The sequence below is a fragment of the Lutra lutra genome, chromosome 2, assembly GCF_902655055.1.
Source record: "Lutra lutra chromosome 2, mLutLut1.2, whole genome shotgun sequence".
NCBI lineage: Eukaryota > Metazoa > Chordata > Mammalia > Carnivora > Mustelidae > Lutra > Lutra lutra.
The window spans coordinates 41,983,326-41,999,945 of record NC_062279.1 but is presented as its reverse complement, the minus strand read 5'-3'; the positions used below and the strand labels follow the sequence as shown (position 1 = coordinate 41,999,945).

The window sequence follows — 16,620 nt, the reverse complement described above, 5'->3', positions numbered from 1 at the left end:
AGGTCTGGGTGCAGTTTGCTTTCCACTAAGTCTCTGAAAACCTGCAAAGTGCCACCAGAGAACAAAAATCCCCAGAGAATAAAAGCCTGAAAAATTGGTTTCCACAGGGCCCAGCCCCTTGATAGGGGCAGAATGACACACACCACATCAACAAAAGGTAAATCTTATGATCATTTCAGTAGGTGTAGAAAATTTATTTAACAAAATCCATTCATAATAAAAGCATCCATTCATGAGAGAAATTAAACAAAGTGTGCTTAGAGGGAACATGCCACAACATAACAAAGACATACTCAGGAACAAATGATTAAATAATGACAACAGCAACAAAACTGGTAACATACTCACTTGTGAAAACCTGAGCTCTTTCTCAAAGATCTAGAACAAGACAAAGGTATCCTCTATGCTACTTCCTTGCAAACACAGTACTCAAAGTCCTAGACATAGCAATCAGACAAGAAAAAGAAACAAAAGTTCCCAGATTGGTAGGGTAGGAGTTAAACTGCCACCAATAGCAGACAACAGAATACACAGAATAGAAAACACTAGAGAGTTGAACAAAACATCATTAGAAGTAGTAAATGAATTCATCCAGTTTCCAGGATGCAAAATTAACACAGAGTAATTGTTTGCGCTTATGTACACTAACAGTGAAATCGCAGAGTAATTAAGAAAACAATTCTATTTACCATTGTTCCCAAATGAATAAAACACAGAGGGATAAGATTAAGCAAGGAGGTGAAAGAATTAGACTCTAAAAAACTTAACACAATGGTGAAAGAATTTGAAGACACACAAAAATGAAAAGGTAATGCCTCCTTATGCATTATTGTTGAAATACTTATACTACATAACACAATCTACAGACTTAAAGAAATCCCCATTAAAATACCAATGACATTTTCTACAGAACAATAACAAGTAATTTGGAAAATTGTGTTGCAATCACAAAAAAAACCTTGAATAGCCAAAGCAATCTTGAGAAAGAAGAACAAATATGGATATATCATAATCTTAGATTTCAAGATATGCTACAAAGATGTAATAAAAAAGAGTATTGTACACAAATAGACACGTAAATCAACGGGCTGAATAGAAAGCTCAAAAGATAAACCCATGCTTATATAGTCACTTCATCTATGACATAGGAGGCAAGAATATGTAATAGTTAAAAGACAGTCCCTTCAGTAAATGGTGCTGGGGAAACTGAATAGTTATATTGAAAATAGTGAAACTGGAAAAATTTCTAACACAATACACGAAAATGAAATCAAAATAGATTAAGTGCTTAAATGTGAGTTAAACAACAAGAAAACTCCTAGAAGAGAACATAGGTAGTAATTTCTTTTAAATAAGTTTAGGAAAATAATCATTTTGGGACAGTGAAGAAAAACAGCAACCAAACCAAATAATAAAAAAAAAAGCAGCCTATGAAAGGGAGAACACTTTTCTAAATGATATGTGCTTAACGGGTTAATATTTTAAAAATATTTAAAAATCATATCCATACAACTCAACATGAAAACAACAAATAATCTGATTTAAAATGGGAAGAGAACCTGAATAGAGATTTTTTTCAAGGAAGATATATAGATCATACACATAATCAACAGATAAATAAAACATGTTCAATATAAATAAGCTATGTAGAAATTAAAACCACAGTGCTTCTCACCTTCCACCCATTGGAATGACTAGAATCAAAAAGACAAGTAATAATAAGTGTTGGCAAGGAAGTGGAGAAAAAGGAAATCTTCTACTCTGTTAATGACAATGCAGCCATGCAGACACTGAGGAAAACACTATGGAGGTCACCAAAAAATTAAAAATAGAAATACTGAGGTGCCTGGATGGCTCAGTGGGTTAAGCCTCTGCCTTTGGCTCAGGTCATGATCTCGGGGTCCTGAGATCGAGCACCACATCGGGCTCTCTGCTCCGCGGGGAGCCTGCTTCCTCCTCTCTCTCTGCCTGCCTCTCTGCCTACCTGTGATCTCTGTCTGTCAAATATGTAAATAAAATATTAAGAAAATAAAAATAAAAAATATAAAAATAGAAGTATCACATTATTCTATAATGCCACTACTGGACACTTATCCAAAGAAATGAAAACACTAATTTGAAAAGGTATACAAACTGTAATGTTTACTAAAATAATATTTGCCACATATATACTATATGGTATTTACAATAGCCAAGGTATAGACACAACCTATGAGTCCATCAATAGATAGATGGCTAAAGAGAATGTAGTACACACAATACACACACAGAAATGCACACATATAAGCACAATTACTCAGACATAACAAAAGGATGAGTTCATGACATTTGACACAATGTGGATGGATGTGGAGGGTATTATGCTAAATGAAACAAATCAGATTGGGAAAGACAAATACCCTATCATTCCACTCACAAGTAATCTAGAATAAGTGAATAAAAATAAATCCAGAATAAGACCTAGAAATGCAGAGAAAACACTAATAGTTGCCAGGGGGAAAGTGTTTTGGGGTTGGACAAAATAAGTGAAGAGTGGGAGATACAGGCTTCCAGTTATGGAGTGAAGATGTCACAGAATAGAAGGCAGAGCACATGTAATGGTCACTGATAATTTAATAGGTGTGTAATGGGGCCTATTAACATAGCATAATGTATAAGCCACTCAAATCACTACGTTGTACACCTGAGACTACTGCAACACGGTATGTCAATTATAATCAATTTTAAAAAGATAAACAAACAAGTATGAATGAATTAATTAATGAATAAATAAATACTAACTTCATGATTTCTGTAAAGGCCTAATCTCTAAATACCATCACATTTGCTTTTAGATACAGATCATGTTAATTTGGGGGAACACAGTTGAATGATAGTGTATAACAATGATACACTAGGGAAATCAAAATCCTGAGATTTTTGAGAACTGTTTTTGCAGAGTCTGAGCTGACACTAGGGAGTACCTTTATAATGGAGTACATTTCTCTTTACACTTGATCCACATTGGAAATATGGGCTATCCATCAAATTTACCTTCACTTTTTGGGCAGAATTCCAGGATCCCAGTTCAGGATTGATGTTTTCATCAGAGACATACTAACAGTTTCTCTAAACCAAAAACGAGACCTGCCAGCAGATGTTTATGCTCCTTGTGGGGAAATGTCAAACTTCTCTGTATCTTTACACCAGAAGGAAACTATATATTTATTGAACTGGTCATTCTTCCTGGATGTTTTCTGTACATTCTATCACATATTCCACGTGCACTGTGCTATACGAAGCCAAGCTGTGTGAATGGCATCCAATAGTCCCCTTCCCTCTGACTTCTGAAGGAGTTAGCTCATGTAGTGTACCTTACATGATTGTGTGCTCTTATATTCCCCTTTTCCTGACAGACTGGTGTACTTCTTCCTGCTCTTAAGAGTGCAAGCATTAAAGAGGGAACATGATGTAATGAGGGCTGAGTGTTATGGCAACTGATGAATCACTAAACTTGACTTCTGAAGCTAATCATACACTGACAGTGTATATTAATTAAATGAATTTAAATTTTAAAAAGTTTGCAAGCATTGAGCTTGCTTGAGGAAAACTCCCTAGCCTATGGTCATGACCCCTTCCTGGCAGCAGGCCACATTCAAAGAGTTCTTCTGTGGGGACCTTATTGCAGAAACACATGGAAGGGCCATCTCAGAACTCCACCCAGGGTAGCTGAGAACATGGTTGGGTCTGCCTCCCAGTTCAACATCTCCCTGTGCCCATGTCTGCTTCTTTCCTTGCATGGGTGTTGATACTTAGAATACTCCCCAGAGAACTTCCTGCCTGTCAATATCTTTCTTGCAAGTGTGCTCCTTGGGGTTGGTTTTAAAAAAAAAAGGGGGGGGGGTGTTAATTATTTTGCTTCCATCCTGCTGGTTTGTGGTTTCCTGTATCTGCTGTTTGGCTGTTTCAAAGCACCTATTATAAGGTGTTTTCTGCATAGCCTGTCTTTATGTCTTTTAGAAACTTCTCCATCCCTGTAGGCTTGCAAGAAAGAATGGTGGCAAAATTTTGACTGGCTAAAATGGAGGTCTGTCATAACCTCTTTATGATTTCTCACAATTATGTTCACACACTTATAAATAGTTCTAAATTGGTCTTAATTTAGATGCCCCGGTTCATTGTAACTTCATTATAATCTTTTAGTAGAGTTCTCTGTGGTATGTGGTTTCTGTACTCTGACATGAAGCTTATCTATTCCTCATTCTCCTGAGCCCTGGGCATCTGCAGAGTATTTCGTCTACATAGCACACAGTCTGCTTGCCCCATCAGAGAGTGGCACCCTGTTTTTACTAAAGCATTGTTTGACAGCCCTATGGACTGAGACACAGCAGAGTTCAAAACAGAAAAATATTAACACTTACTGAAAACCATATTTCCACTCTTGGTGAAAGCCTTACTTGAAACTAGCTATCTAAAATGTAATTCTCAGTCTTAGCTAGGAGCCTGTATTTTTTACCAGAAAATAATATAGCTTGACTTCATGAAGTTTTCACTCAGGTGGTCAATTATGTGATCCTCATTTATCTTCTTTATTAAAGTTGTCACATAAATTCCAGTTAGTTAACATATAGTATTATACTAGTTTATAATATAGTGATTCAACACTTCGATACAACACCTGGTGCCCATCACAGTATGTGTACTGCTTAATGCCTATAGGCAAGCCAAGGCAAATAGCATGGTAATATATAAGCACAAACCCAGGTTTGCTTAGAAACTGAGAATATACAGTACAAGCAATAACAAAATCCTTTCAAAACAACACATAGGGAATCAAACTGCAAAGTGCTTAAGACAATAAATGACTTTTGCCCTGTTGTTGCTGTTATCATAGATTTTATAACTTACCTACAAATACAAAATAAAATAAAATAAAATAAAATAAAATAAAATAATAAAGATCCAAGCTAACAAACTTACAACATAGCAATCAAATTAAGTCTAATTGGAAACAAAATACCTAAAACTTACCATGGGCTTGATCATTTTAATTACTATAGTTGACAAAAGTTCACCTCTCAATAATGTACTCTATAATCTCCTGAATCAAAGGATTTTTGTAGGATTTTATTTATTCATTTGATACACACACAGAGAGAGATCATAAGTAGGTGGAGAGAGAGAGGGGGTAGAAGGCTCCCCACTGAGCAGAGAGCCCAATGTGGGGCTTGATCCCAGGACCCTGAGATCATGACCTGAGCTGAAGGCAGAGGCCTACTTAACCCACTGAGCCACCAGGTGCTCCACCCCCATCAAAGTATTAACAAGTAGTACCAGTATCATATTAATTCCATCCTTGATGTATTTTTTAAATTGATCCTTTTCATGGACATTTATTTACATTTTACTTTTGCTTGTAGATGATTCTCTCTTATTGAGTTTAATGAATCACAGATTTCTGAGAGAATGTAGGAATCTGGGAATCTTTTAAAATCTTTGAAAATTAAACATTTTTGATCATCCAAAGATTCAGATTTATGCAGCTCTGCTATCCTAATAAGGAGTTTTTTTTTTTTAGCAAAATATGTCCACAGGCCACACCCCTTCTTACGACACTCTAGACACTGATATGAGTGAGTTCAATGCTGCCAGACTATAAGATCCTTCCACCTCCCAAAGAGATGCATTCGGATGATTCTGCTTGGAGGGGATAGAGATCCAGCTTGTTGATGTCATTATTATTATCTATGTGAGTAAGCCACAATAATCTCTAACATTAGGTAATTAGTTTATCAATTCTGAACTCCAGAAAATCCAAATCCATTACTTTCTCTATGTAGTTTTACAAATATTTTTTTGTTATTTATACCACAGTTTGAAAACCTAAGGCATGCTAATTGACAGAATCATCAGGTTAAATCTCTTGCATAACTTGTCAATTCAGTCAAGTAAATGATTTCACTGTTAACTATTTTATTTTTAACAGAATAGATTGATGATCCCACTATTTTGAGGAAAAATTACAGTTTTTAGGTTAAATTAGGGTAATGGAGATCAGAAAAATATGGAAGGAAAATTATGAGCATGCTCCAAATTTTCTGTGATTACACTGTGAGAGAGGGACAAAAAGTTTATTTATATCGATCTATCTATATTTTACATTTCTTTTTTTCCGTTTTTAAAATTTATTTTCACTGTTCCAGAATTCATTGTTTATGCACCACACCCGTGCTCTATGCAATACAAGACCTCTATAATACCCAACACCAGGCTTACCCAATCCCCCACTCCCCTCCCCTCCAAAACCTTCAGTTTGTTCTCAGTGTCCACAGTCTCTCATGGTTTATCTCCCCCTCCAATTTCCCCCAACTCCCTTCTCTCCATCTCCTCATGTCCTCCATGTTATTATGCTCCACAAGTAAGCAAAACTATATGATAATTGAAACCATATGATAATTGACTCTCTCTGTTTGACTTATTTCACTCAGCATAATCTCTTCCAATCCTGTCCATGTTGATACAAAAGTTGGGTATTTATCCTTTCTGATGGAGGCATAATACTCCAAGATAAATTTGGGCCATATCTTCTTTATCCATTCATCCTTTGATGGGCAAAACGGAGTTTATACACTTGCCTTCTATTCATTGAAAAATGTATTATTTAATAATTTAAAGTAACATTATCACAATTTCAGCATGATTCTAAGAAAAAAAAAACCTGAAAACATAAGAAATGATAGCAGTTTTATAGCAGAGAGAAAAGAAATTCAGTCTACCAAACATTCCACTTCCTTACAGTAGTCAGTATTGAACGTTCATTCTTCCACTTGATGACAATTTAGATATTTTATTTGCAGGATGAGTTAAATTCTCATTTTTATTTTCAACAGCTTTGTTTGCATAGTCAGTTTGTTAGGAGTTATGTTATAGAATCATCTTTGTGTAGGTTTAACAACATTTTAATTATTAAAAAATTGTTTTATATAATATTGAAAATTAGTTAACAATTTTCATAAAAAACAATTTAACATTATTACTTCTTGAAAAAAATATAATTCCCTACCTCTGATTTTATGTAGCTGACACCTTTAATTGACTTTACTAATTAATACTATAAACTAGCGTGTTGAATAGACAATTAGATTTATGGATATGATGGAATTTTTAAACATATATTTCACCTTAAAATAATGCCTCCATACGTAACCTGTTTCCACCCAAAAGCTAAGTACTAATAATTCCAAATTAAAAAGAAAACAAAAATTGTAAACTTGAACATAAAAAGTATTACAACCAAAATTATTTGTTAAAATAGTAATTTTAGGTTTTGTAATAATTCTCTAAATGCATCTCTCTTCCATGTGTGTAAAGGAAAAAATAAAGGAGATCAAATTGCTATATTATTAAGCTACATCTATTCACATTATAGAAAATTTAAAAATATTATCGGATTCCATTAAATTTATCTTTAAAGGTAGAAATGTAGTGAATGGTAGCAGGCTAAATGTCCATAGATGGAATGATTATGACAAAATATATTAATGTATTAATACATGAATATATACAAAAGGATACTATTCAACTTTGAAAACAAAGAAAATTCTGACACATGTTACAACATGAAAGTATGTTGATAACATGATGTTAAGTGAGATAAGCCAATCACAAAAAAACAAACTCTGTGTAATCCCACTAATCTAAATTCTTTTTTTTTTTATTTGACAGAGAGATCACAAGCAGGCAGAGAGGCAGGCAGAGAGAGAGGAGGAAGCAGGCGCCCCGAGAGAGCATGAGCCCGATGCGGGGCTCGATCCCAGGACTCCGAGATCATGACCTGAGCCGAAGGCAGCGGCTTAACCCACTGAGCCACCCAGGCGCCCCTAATCTAAATTCTTATAATAGTGAATTTTATACAGCCAGAATCGTAGAATGGTCGTTGCCAGTTCCCTGGGACAGGAAGAACCAGAAAATCATGTTTTAGTGGGTACAGGGTTTCCATTTTAGATTATGAAGAGTACTGGGGATAGATAACTAGTGATGGTTGCAGAAAAATGTGAATATACATATTGCCATTCTAGAGACAGTACATTTAAAAATGATCAATAAGATAGTACAAGTTATTTTAATGAATTTACCCAGCACTCTGCAGTTATTAGCCTACAGACTGACTTTTAAGCAAGTTTTAAGTTTTATCATTTTTCAGAAATGGGAGTTTAGAATAATGGAAATAAGAATACTTCAAGTCAAAGAAATGAGTTACGAGGGTTTTGATGTCCTTCATGAAGGCCATCATGAAGATGATGAGAGATCCATAATTAGGGAATTAATACAGTTAATAAGTGTACAGAATGCAAGTGTTACACATATGAATGTGTGTGGATGCCAAAGTTTTGGGAAATGCAGTGAGAAAGAAGTGTGTTTCTACAGTGTTTAACCTTGAAATAACCAAATAAAATGCTGAAGTAGAAAGCTGTCAGTACGATGATGATGCTCAAGAATGGAGCTAGAAACTGAGTGAACGTTTTGCACTGTCTTCCCTGTCTTGATTGGCTTTCCAGTATTAGAGGCATATGCGGGTAAATAGAATGCCCATAGAAGAGGTGGACTCCTGTCAGGCAATTTCATTCAGTTAGAACACATCTTTGATATTGAATTAGCCTCTTCATCACTTCAAGGATGATCCTATTCATTCAACAAGAGACAAAAGTTTCAGCACTAGCAGATCAGAGATGAAAATAACTTTAGAGATTTAGATTCTCTTGACACTGAAGAAAAAATAAATTTTCTTTATATTGGATACTAATAAGCTTTATCTTCTCATTTCCCCAAAAAGATTGTGTCTCTGTGACTTTCACAGGAAACCGTATCATTATACAAAATCCCTTTATACAGTTAATGAAATGTTTCATTTGGTATCATAATCTTGCATTGGGGAACATATTCTAAGATGGAAATTACTGTATTCAGTGTATAACTTGATAAAGTCAAACTAAATACAGTAGCGATTCCAAATTAAGTTACGCTTCTATCTACAGATTAATTCCTTCTAGTCCCTACACCTGAGAATATAAATTCTCTTCTTTGGAAAGTAAAAATGCCTTCTCAGATTGACCAATGGCAGGAAATTTATCTGATTTTGGTTGGTTTTAGTCCATTATGATATATTAGAAGTGCATAGCTCTCATTAATAAGTACATAGCTTTTATATTGCTGAACACATTGATTTAATTCAGCTGCTAAGAATGTTATGTGTGATGAAAACAAATACAAATTAAAATGACTGAGTGGATATTTCTTTTCCATTAATGTTGATATCGGTTAGCACAAGATGTGTTGATAATGTACTTCAATTCATCAAGAAATTTTCTTCATTATACTAATTAGGCAAACTAAACCTGAGAAGTGCTTATAATGAAAATTTTTTAAAAAGGTGAAATTAATTTTATTCCTGGGTTTAAAAAGACATTGGAAAACAAAGATGGAGGATTTGGAATAATTTTCAACATGTTCACACAAATTATTTTCATGAAGAATGTATTTTTTTTAATATTTTATTTTTTTATTTGACAGAGAGAGATCACAAGTAGGCAGAGAGGCCGGCAGGGGGAGTGGGGTGGAGCAGGCTCCCTAATGAGCAGAGAGCCCAATTCAGGCCTCAATTCCAGGACCCTGAGATCATGACCTGAGCCAAAGACAGAGGCTTAACCCTGTGATCCCCCCGACACCCCATGAAGAATGTATTTGAAGTAGAACATTGTAAATGATGAAAATTCTATCATCTATTTCTTCATTTGTAGGGTCACTCTTGTTTGAAATTATGAAGATCTGGAACACCACCTCAGATTTCATTCTCCTAGGACTCTTTAACAACACAGGAGTCCACCTATTTCTCTTTGTAATGGTTCTGATAATTGCCTTCACCTCTCTAGTAGGCAATGCCCTCATGCTCTTCCTGATTCACCAGGATGTCCAGCTCCACACACCCATGTACTTCCTCCTGGGCTAACTCTCCCTCATGGATATGATGCTGCTCTCCACCAAGTCCATCTCCCCTGCTGGCTGTCAGTTACAGATCTTCTTCTTCATGTCATTGGGAGGGGCTGAGTGCTTCCTCTTAGCATCCATGTCCTATGACTACTATGTGGCTGTTTGCCACCCACTGAGATACCCCATTCTCATGAGCTGGCAATTATGCCTGAGAATGACTGTGGGGTGTTGGTTCCTGGGGGCAGCTGATGGGCTCATGCAGGCTGCTGCTACCCTGAGTTTTCCGTTCTGTGATGCACATGAGATAAATCATTTCTTCTGTAAAGCCCCTACTCTAATGCATTTGGCTTGTGCTGACACAATTATTTTTGAGTATGTGATGTACATCTGCTGTGTATTAATGCTTCTGGTCCCGTTTTCTCTTATCCTGATTTCCTATAGTTTCATCCTTGCTGCAGTTCTCGAGAAGCATTCTAGAGAAGCACACAAGAAGGCTTTTGCTACCTGTTCCTCACATCTCTGTGTAGTGGGACTGTTTTATGGAGCTGCTATTTTTATCTACATGAGACCCAAATCCTATAGGTTAGCTAACCATGATAAAGTGGTGTCAGCCTTCTATACTATCTTCACTCCTTTGTTGAACTCCATCATCTACAGTATGAGGAACAGTGAAGTCAAAGGAGTCCTGAGAAAATGCATGGGTCAGTGTGCTACCCTTAAGTCATAACTAATATGAGATTTATTTGCCCCAATTTTCAAGTGTGTACAAAACTGACTGTGCATGGGATGCCAGGGTGGCTCGGTTCGTTAAGCGTCTGCCTTTGGCCCAGTCATGATCAGAATATCTTGGGATGGAGGCCTGCATTTTGGCTTCTTGCTCAGCCGGAAGAAGTTTCCCTCTCTGCTTGCTGCTCCCCTTGCTTATGCTTTTGCTCTCCCCTTGACAAATAAATACATAAAATCTTTAAAAAGAAAACTGTGTGAAATTTCATTTTTTAAAAGATTTTATTTAATTATTTGACACAGAGAGAGAGAGAGATCACAAGCATGCAGAGAGGCAGGCAGAGAGAGAGGGGGAAGCAGGCTCCCCTCTGAGCAGAGAGCCCCAGGCAGGGCTCGATCCCAGGTCCCTGAGACCATGACCTGAGCCAAAGGCAGGGGCTTAACCAACTGAGCCACCCAGGCGCCCCCTGTGTGAAATTTCTTAGAGGAAGTTTATATATGCATTATATCTATAACTGTTATTATTTAATTTTGAAAGACATACCTCTATATTTCAGTTTTTAATTTTAGTTTTAATTTCATTTTTAAATGAAATATAGATACACCTCTTATATTTTATTTAAAAATTATAAATATATATTTACATTTTTATACATGATCAATTTATTGTATTTTGAAAAATTTTAACAGTTTTTTCAAGTTTTTATTTAAATTCCTGTTAGTAAAATTGCAGTGTAATATTAGTTTCCCGTTTTGAATTTAGTGATTCAAAACTTACATAGAACCCCCAGTCCTCATCATAACAAGTGCCCTTCTTAATGTACTTCAGCTATTTAGCCCATCCCCCCCACCTTATATCCAGTTACCACCAGGTTTCTCTGTATAGGTAAGAATTTTTTTCTAGTTTGCATCTGTGTTTTTTTCTTTTTATTTTGTTTCTTAAATTCCACATGTGAGTGAAATCATATGTTAGTTTTCTTTCTCTGATTGACATACTTCCCTAAGCCTAATAATCTCTAGGTCAATCCATGTCTTTCCAAATGGCAAAACTGCAGTCTTTTCATGGCTGATTAATATTCCACCTCTTTGGGGGAAGGGGGGCAAGATGGCAGAGAAGTAGGAGACTCCGTTTCAACGGGTCCCCTAAAGTGAGCTGATTATCTACCAGAACACTCTGAACACCAATGAAATCCACCTGAGATGTAGGATGATTCACTTCGGGATCTCTACCAGGGCAGAAGACACCAGTGGACAGGTAAAGTGGAGTGGGAATGTCAGATTGATATCTGAAGATAAACAAAATGGGGGGGGCACGAGATGCCACCCATTGGAAATGAGAGTTCCCTGTGACTGGGGACATGCATTAACTTGGAGTCTGGTTATAAGCACTCAAAATGAACAAAAGATCTTAAGGGGAAATTGGTGCAGTCGGGTGGTTACAGGAACCGGCTTAAGCCCATAGACCTAGGATGGCCACTGCTGGCACCATACCAGAGAGACAGCAGTGAACCATCCAGGCCATGTTCCCTGAGCTGCAGGCACTCATGAGAGCATGTGGGTGGTGGCACACGTGAGAGAGTCTGGTGTGGACACCAACCGGCACTCTCTAGAACTACAGCCTTTTGCACCCTGCAGGCGCACAGTGCAACAGGAGTCTGAGTCACTCTCCACACCCTCCCCTGGGAGAGGTCCTTGGAGGTGCTAGCTTGTGAAAAATCTCAGTGCATTATCTCTGGTTGGGATCTCTCTGGTGGTCTGGATATGCCCAGACAGTAGCCCTGCAAAGATAGACTTTGGAAGTGGGGTCTCTGGACTAATATTGCTCTCACTTTTAGTAGCACTGGGACACAGAAGGAAGCACGAGCTCCTGAAACCCTAAGATGGTGGCTAGGGATGTACTCTGCCGGTGGGGAGTGGCAGAGGGGGAATCTATGTGCTCTGGACCACCCAGAGGGGAAAAGACTGAAGCTTCTCTGTCCTCTAAACCTCTGCCCTCGAAAGCTCTGGAGAACTTCCAAAAGCCGCCAGGAGAAAACAAAACAAAACAAAACAGAACAAAACAAAAAACAGCAACTTCCAGAGAACAAAAGCCTGAAAAACCTATTTCCTCAGAACCCAGCCCCTTGATAGAGGGCAGGAGGACTCAACTCTAGTAAGACTGCCTTAAAAACCTCGTGGCCAGTCCCTCCCTCAGAAAGCCAGCCAAAAATATCCAAGAAGACAACCACCACTGGGTCCCCATAGAACTATAATACCCCAATATCAGGGGAAAGAAGATATTAAGCTCCCCCTATTGCCTTAAAACCTGTATACTTCATAGGTACAACATTTATTTATTTTTTTTTTTTAAGAAAAAAGAAAGGTTTATTGGTGACGTTCAAGAAGGGGGCTGTGGGTGAGTGGGCTGCAGTTAGAAGACTAAGTGGGCTGCCCCACCTCGTCCTCCCGCTGCATCTGGGCAATCAGCTGTTGCCGCTCTGCTGCCTGGCGCATGCGCATCATGACGAGGCTCTCATAGTCCCTCTCCGACAGCACTGAGCCCTGTGACAGTCCTGAGTGGCTGGGGTCTCTCCCACCCTGCGGTCGTCCCTCCAAGCAGGAAATCTTCAGAGGATTATCAACCAGGCCCACTTCATTCTGGACAGGCAGCTCCGCAGCCTTGATGGTTGCGAACTCTACCACAGCAGTGCCAGCCTTCTTACTAGAAAGAACCAGGTTGAGCACCTCTCCATACTTCTGGAAAAGCTGTAAGAGGACATCTCTGGAGTAGCCGCCTTTTGACTCATCTTCCTTCTTGCACTTCCATTTTAGCTTTAGCTTAGGGGTTCCTCTGCCTTCAGGACTTTCTGCCTTTCCTCTCAACCTCTGCTCCCGCTCCTGGCGTATCTGCTCCTGGATCAGCTTCTGCTGCTCCTCCAGCTGCTGGGAGCCCTCTTCTCGAAGGCGTTCGATCTCCTGCTCCAGTGTCCTGGTGCTCCTGCTCTCCTCCTCCTCCTCACTGCCGTGGGCCTGGGCCTGCCGCTCTTGGGCCTCCAGGTCAAGCTTCACTTTCTTCCGTCTCTCATCAAGTTTCTGGGTCCTCTCCGCTGCCTGCTTCTTGGCTTTCCTGACCTTGTCGTATGCAGCCCTGGCTGCAGCATCGGTCAGTACCTCCAAGGCCTGAGAAAGCTGGTGGAAGAGCTCAGCTGCTCTGGGATTATCCGGGTTTTTGTCTGGGTGGCAGGAGAGGGCCTTCTGCCTATATGCCTTCTTCACCTCTTTGTCCGCCGCTTTCTCCTCGATACCTAGCAGCGCATACAGGTCCATCTGTAAGAGCTCCTTGGCCACCGCCATGGTTCCAACCCTGACTGGATTCGTACTCCAACATTTATTTTTAATTTGTTCCCACTATTCTCATTCTTTTAAAATTTTTTTATAATTTTTTAAACCTATTTACTATCACAATGAGAGTTTCAATACAACCCATTCCATAATAAACTTTTAACTTGAACTTTTTTGATACATTACCTGTGTTTTTCTTTTGCTTTTCTATTTTTTAAATATTCATATTGAGATAAACTTCAAGGTAATACTCTTTCCACAATCAATAGTACCCCTATATATAAACCAGTATTAATCCCTCTTTGTCTCTGGAAAGTTGAGTCCTTTAACAACCATATCAAGATACACCCAGAAAGGATCAAAATAACCTTCCTCACCCACATTGAGGATTTATAACCACCTTCCCATCTTTCTCTTCTGTCAGTGTTTCTGTGTATTTCTTTTTGTTCTGCTAATAACTAAATCTTATACTTGGGGTTCATTTTGGCTGGGTTCTTTTTTTTTTTCTTGTCATTTACTTTTCTTGGTCTTTTTGCTTGTCCATTTTTGTTTGTATACTTCATAAATCTTACCTTTAGGGCCCATTAAGGCTGGGTCTTCCCTTTTTTTCCCTGGCTCTCTCTTTCTCTCTTTTTTTCTTTTTTTTCTTTCTTTTTGGTGGGGACTCCCAATAGCTCAGAAGTGTTCCAGGGTGCATCTTGCCTGGATCACGGTTGATACATTCAGCTACACATCTCCTCAGCCATCTCTCACCAAAATGACTAAGAAGAGGAATGCCGTCAGAAGAAAATTTCAGAGGCTGTGCCCTCTCATCAGAGCTATTGGATATGCACATAACCAGGATGCCAGATAGGGAATTCCGGGAAACAATTATCTAGGCAATGACTAGCTTGGAGAAAACCATTAATGACAACAGAGAATTGATGAGGGCAGAAGTGAAAACCACCAGGGAAGAAGTTGAAAATGATACCAAAGAGTTCCAATCTAATCTAAATTCTCTAAAAGCTAGGGTGACTGAGGTAGAAGATAGAATTAGTGATATAGAGGACAAACTGATAGAGAAAAAAGATCAGGAAGAGACCTGGAGCAAATAGCTTAGAATCCATGAAAACAGAATTAGGGAAGCAAATGATGCCATGAAACATTCCAACGTCAGGATTATTAGAATCCCTGAGGGGGAAGAGAAAGAAAGAAAACTAGAGAATATAGTTGAATAAATTCTCCATGAAAAATTTTCCAATCTGGTGAATGCAAGGAGCGTTTGTGTCCTAGAGGTGGAAAGGTCTTACCCCAAGATCCCAGAATCTAGAAAGATCATGAGGCACCTGATTGTGAATCTGATGAATCATAATTTTAGACAGGAGCACTTGAGAGCAGCTAGGGGGAAGATATTCCTTACATACAGAGGAAGGACCATTAGAATAACACCAGACCTCTCAACAGAAACCTGGTAAGCCAGGAAGGGCTGGCAAGACATACTCAGGGCACTAAATGAAAGGAACATGTAGCTAAGAATACTTTATTCAGCGAGGCTGACATTCAAAATGGATGGAGAGATAAAGAGCTTCCAAGACCAGCAAGGTTTAAAAGAGTATGTGAAAACCAAGCTGGCACTACAAGAAATATTAAGGAGCATTCTATAAAAGAACAAAGAACCCAAGAGTGTTATACAACAGAAATTTACAGAGACAATCTGCAGAAACAAGGACTTCATAGGCAAAAGGATGTCAATAAAAATGGATCTCTCAATAATCACTCTCAACGTGGACAGTCTAACCACACCCATAAAACAGCAGATTGGACAAAATGACAGGACCCGTCCAAATGTTGTCTACAGGAGACCCATTCTGAACCTAAGGATATATCCAGACTGAAATTGAAGGGATGGAATAGCAACTTTCATGCCAATGGATCTCAAAAGAAGGCTGGGGTAATGATTTTGATATCAGATAAATTAGATTTTAAAATAAATACTATAGTCAGAGATAAAGAAGGACATTACATCATTCGTTAAGAGTCTATCTGCCAAAAAGATCTGACAATTGTAAATATTTATGTCCCCAACATGGGAGCAGCCAACTACATTAGACAACTGTTAATCAAGATAAAGAGTCATACTGGGGCACCTGGGAGGTTCAGCGGGTTAAGCCTCTGCCTTCAGCTCAGGTCATGATCTCAGGATCCTGGGATCGAGCCCCACATTGGGCTCTCTGCTCAGCAGGGAGCCTGCTTGCTCCCCACCCCTGCCTGCCTCTCTGCCTACTTGTGATCTCTCTCTCTCTCTGTCAAATAAATAAATGAAATCTTTAAAAAATTAAAAAGAGTCATATTGACATGATTACATGTATAGTAGGAGATCTTAACATGCCACTCTCAGTAATAAACAGATTATCCAAGCAGAAAATCAATGAAGAAAAAAGCACTGAACGACACATTGGTTCCATTTCATAGAACATTCTACCTTAAAACAACAGAATTCTCATTCTTCTCGAGGAAACATGGAACTTTCTCCAGAATAGACTACATACTGGGTCACAAATCAGGGCTCAACTGATACCAAAAGACTCAGATGATTCCCTGCATGTTCTCAGATCACAATGCTTTGAAACC

At 38.4% G+C, this 16,620-nt stretch overlaps 1 protein-coding gene and 1 pseudogene across 1 annotated transcript; one reads left to right on the top strand and one right to left on the bottom strand.

Moving 5' to 3' along the window:
* The first annotated feature begins 9,739 nt into the window (after nucleotides 1-9,739).
* LOC125094033 (olfactory receptor 2T33-like) lies at nucleotides 9,740-10,693 on the top strand (annotated as a pseudogene).
* Nucleotides 10,694-13,017: 2,324 nt separating this feature from the next.
* On the bottom strand, nucleotides 13,018-14,042 carry LOC125093991 (dnaJ homolog subfamily C member 17-like). The gene has a single exon (XM_047719782.1). It carries the CDS (start codon nucleotides 14,020-14,022, stop codon nucleotides 13,108-13,110), a length of 915 nt encoding a protein of 304 aa, XP_047575738.1. The 5' UTR covers nucleotides 14,023-14,042; the 3' UTR covers nucleotides 13,018-13,107.
* Nucleotides 14,043-16,620: the final 2,578 nt, after the last annotated feature.

Bases quoted from the DNA above. Each gene is read 5' to 3' on its own strand.
- LOC125093991 (XM_047719782.1), bottom strand. From the start codon at position 14,022: ATGGCGGTGGCCAAGGAGCTCTTACAGATGGACCTGTATGCGCTGCTA.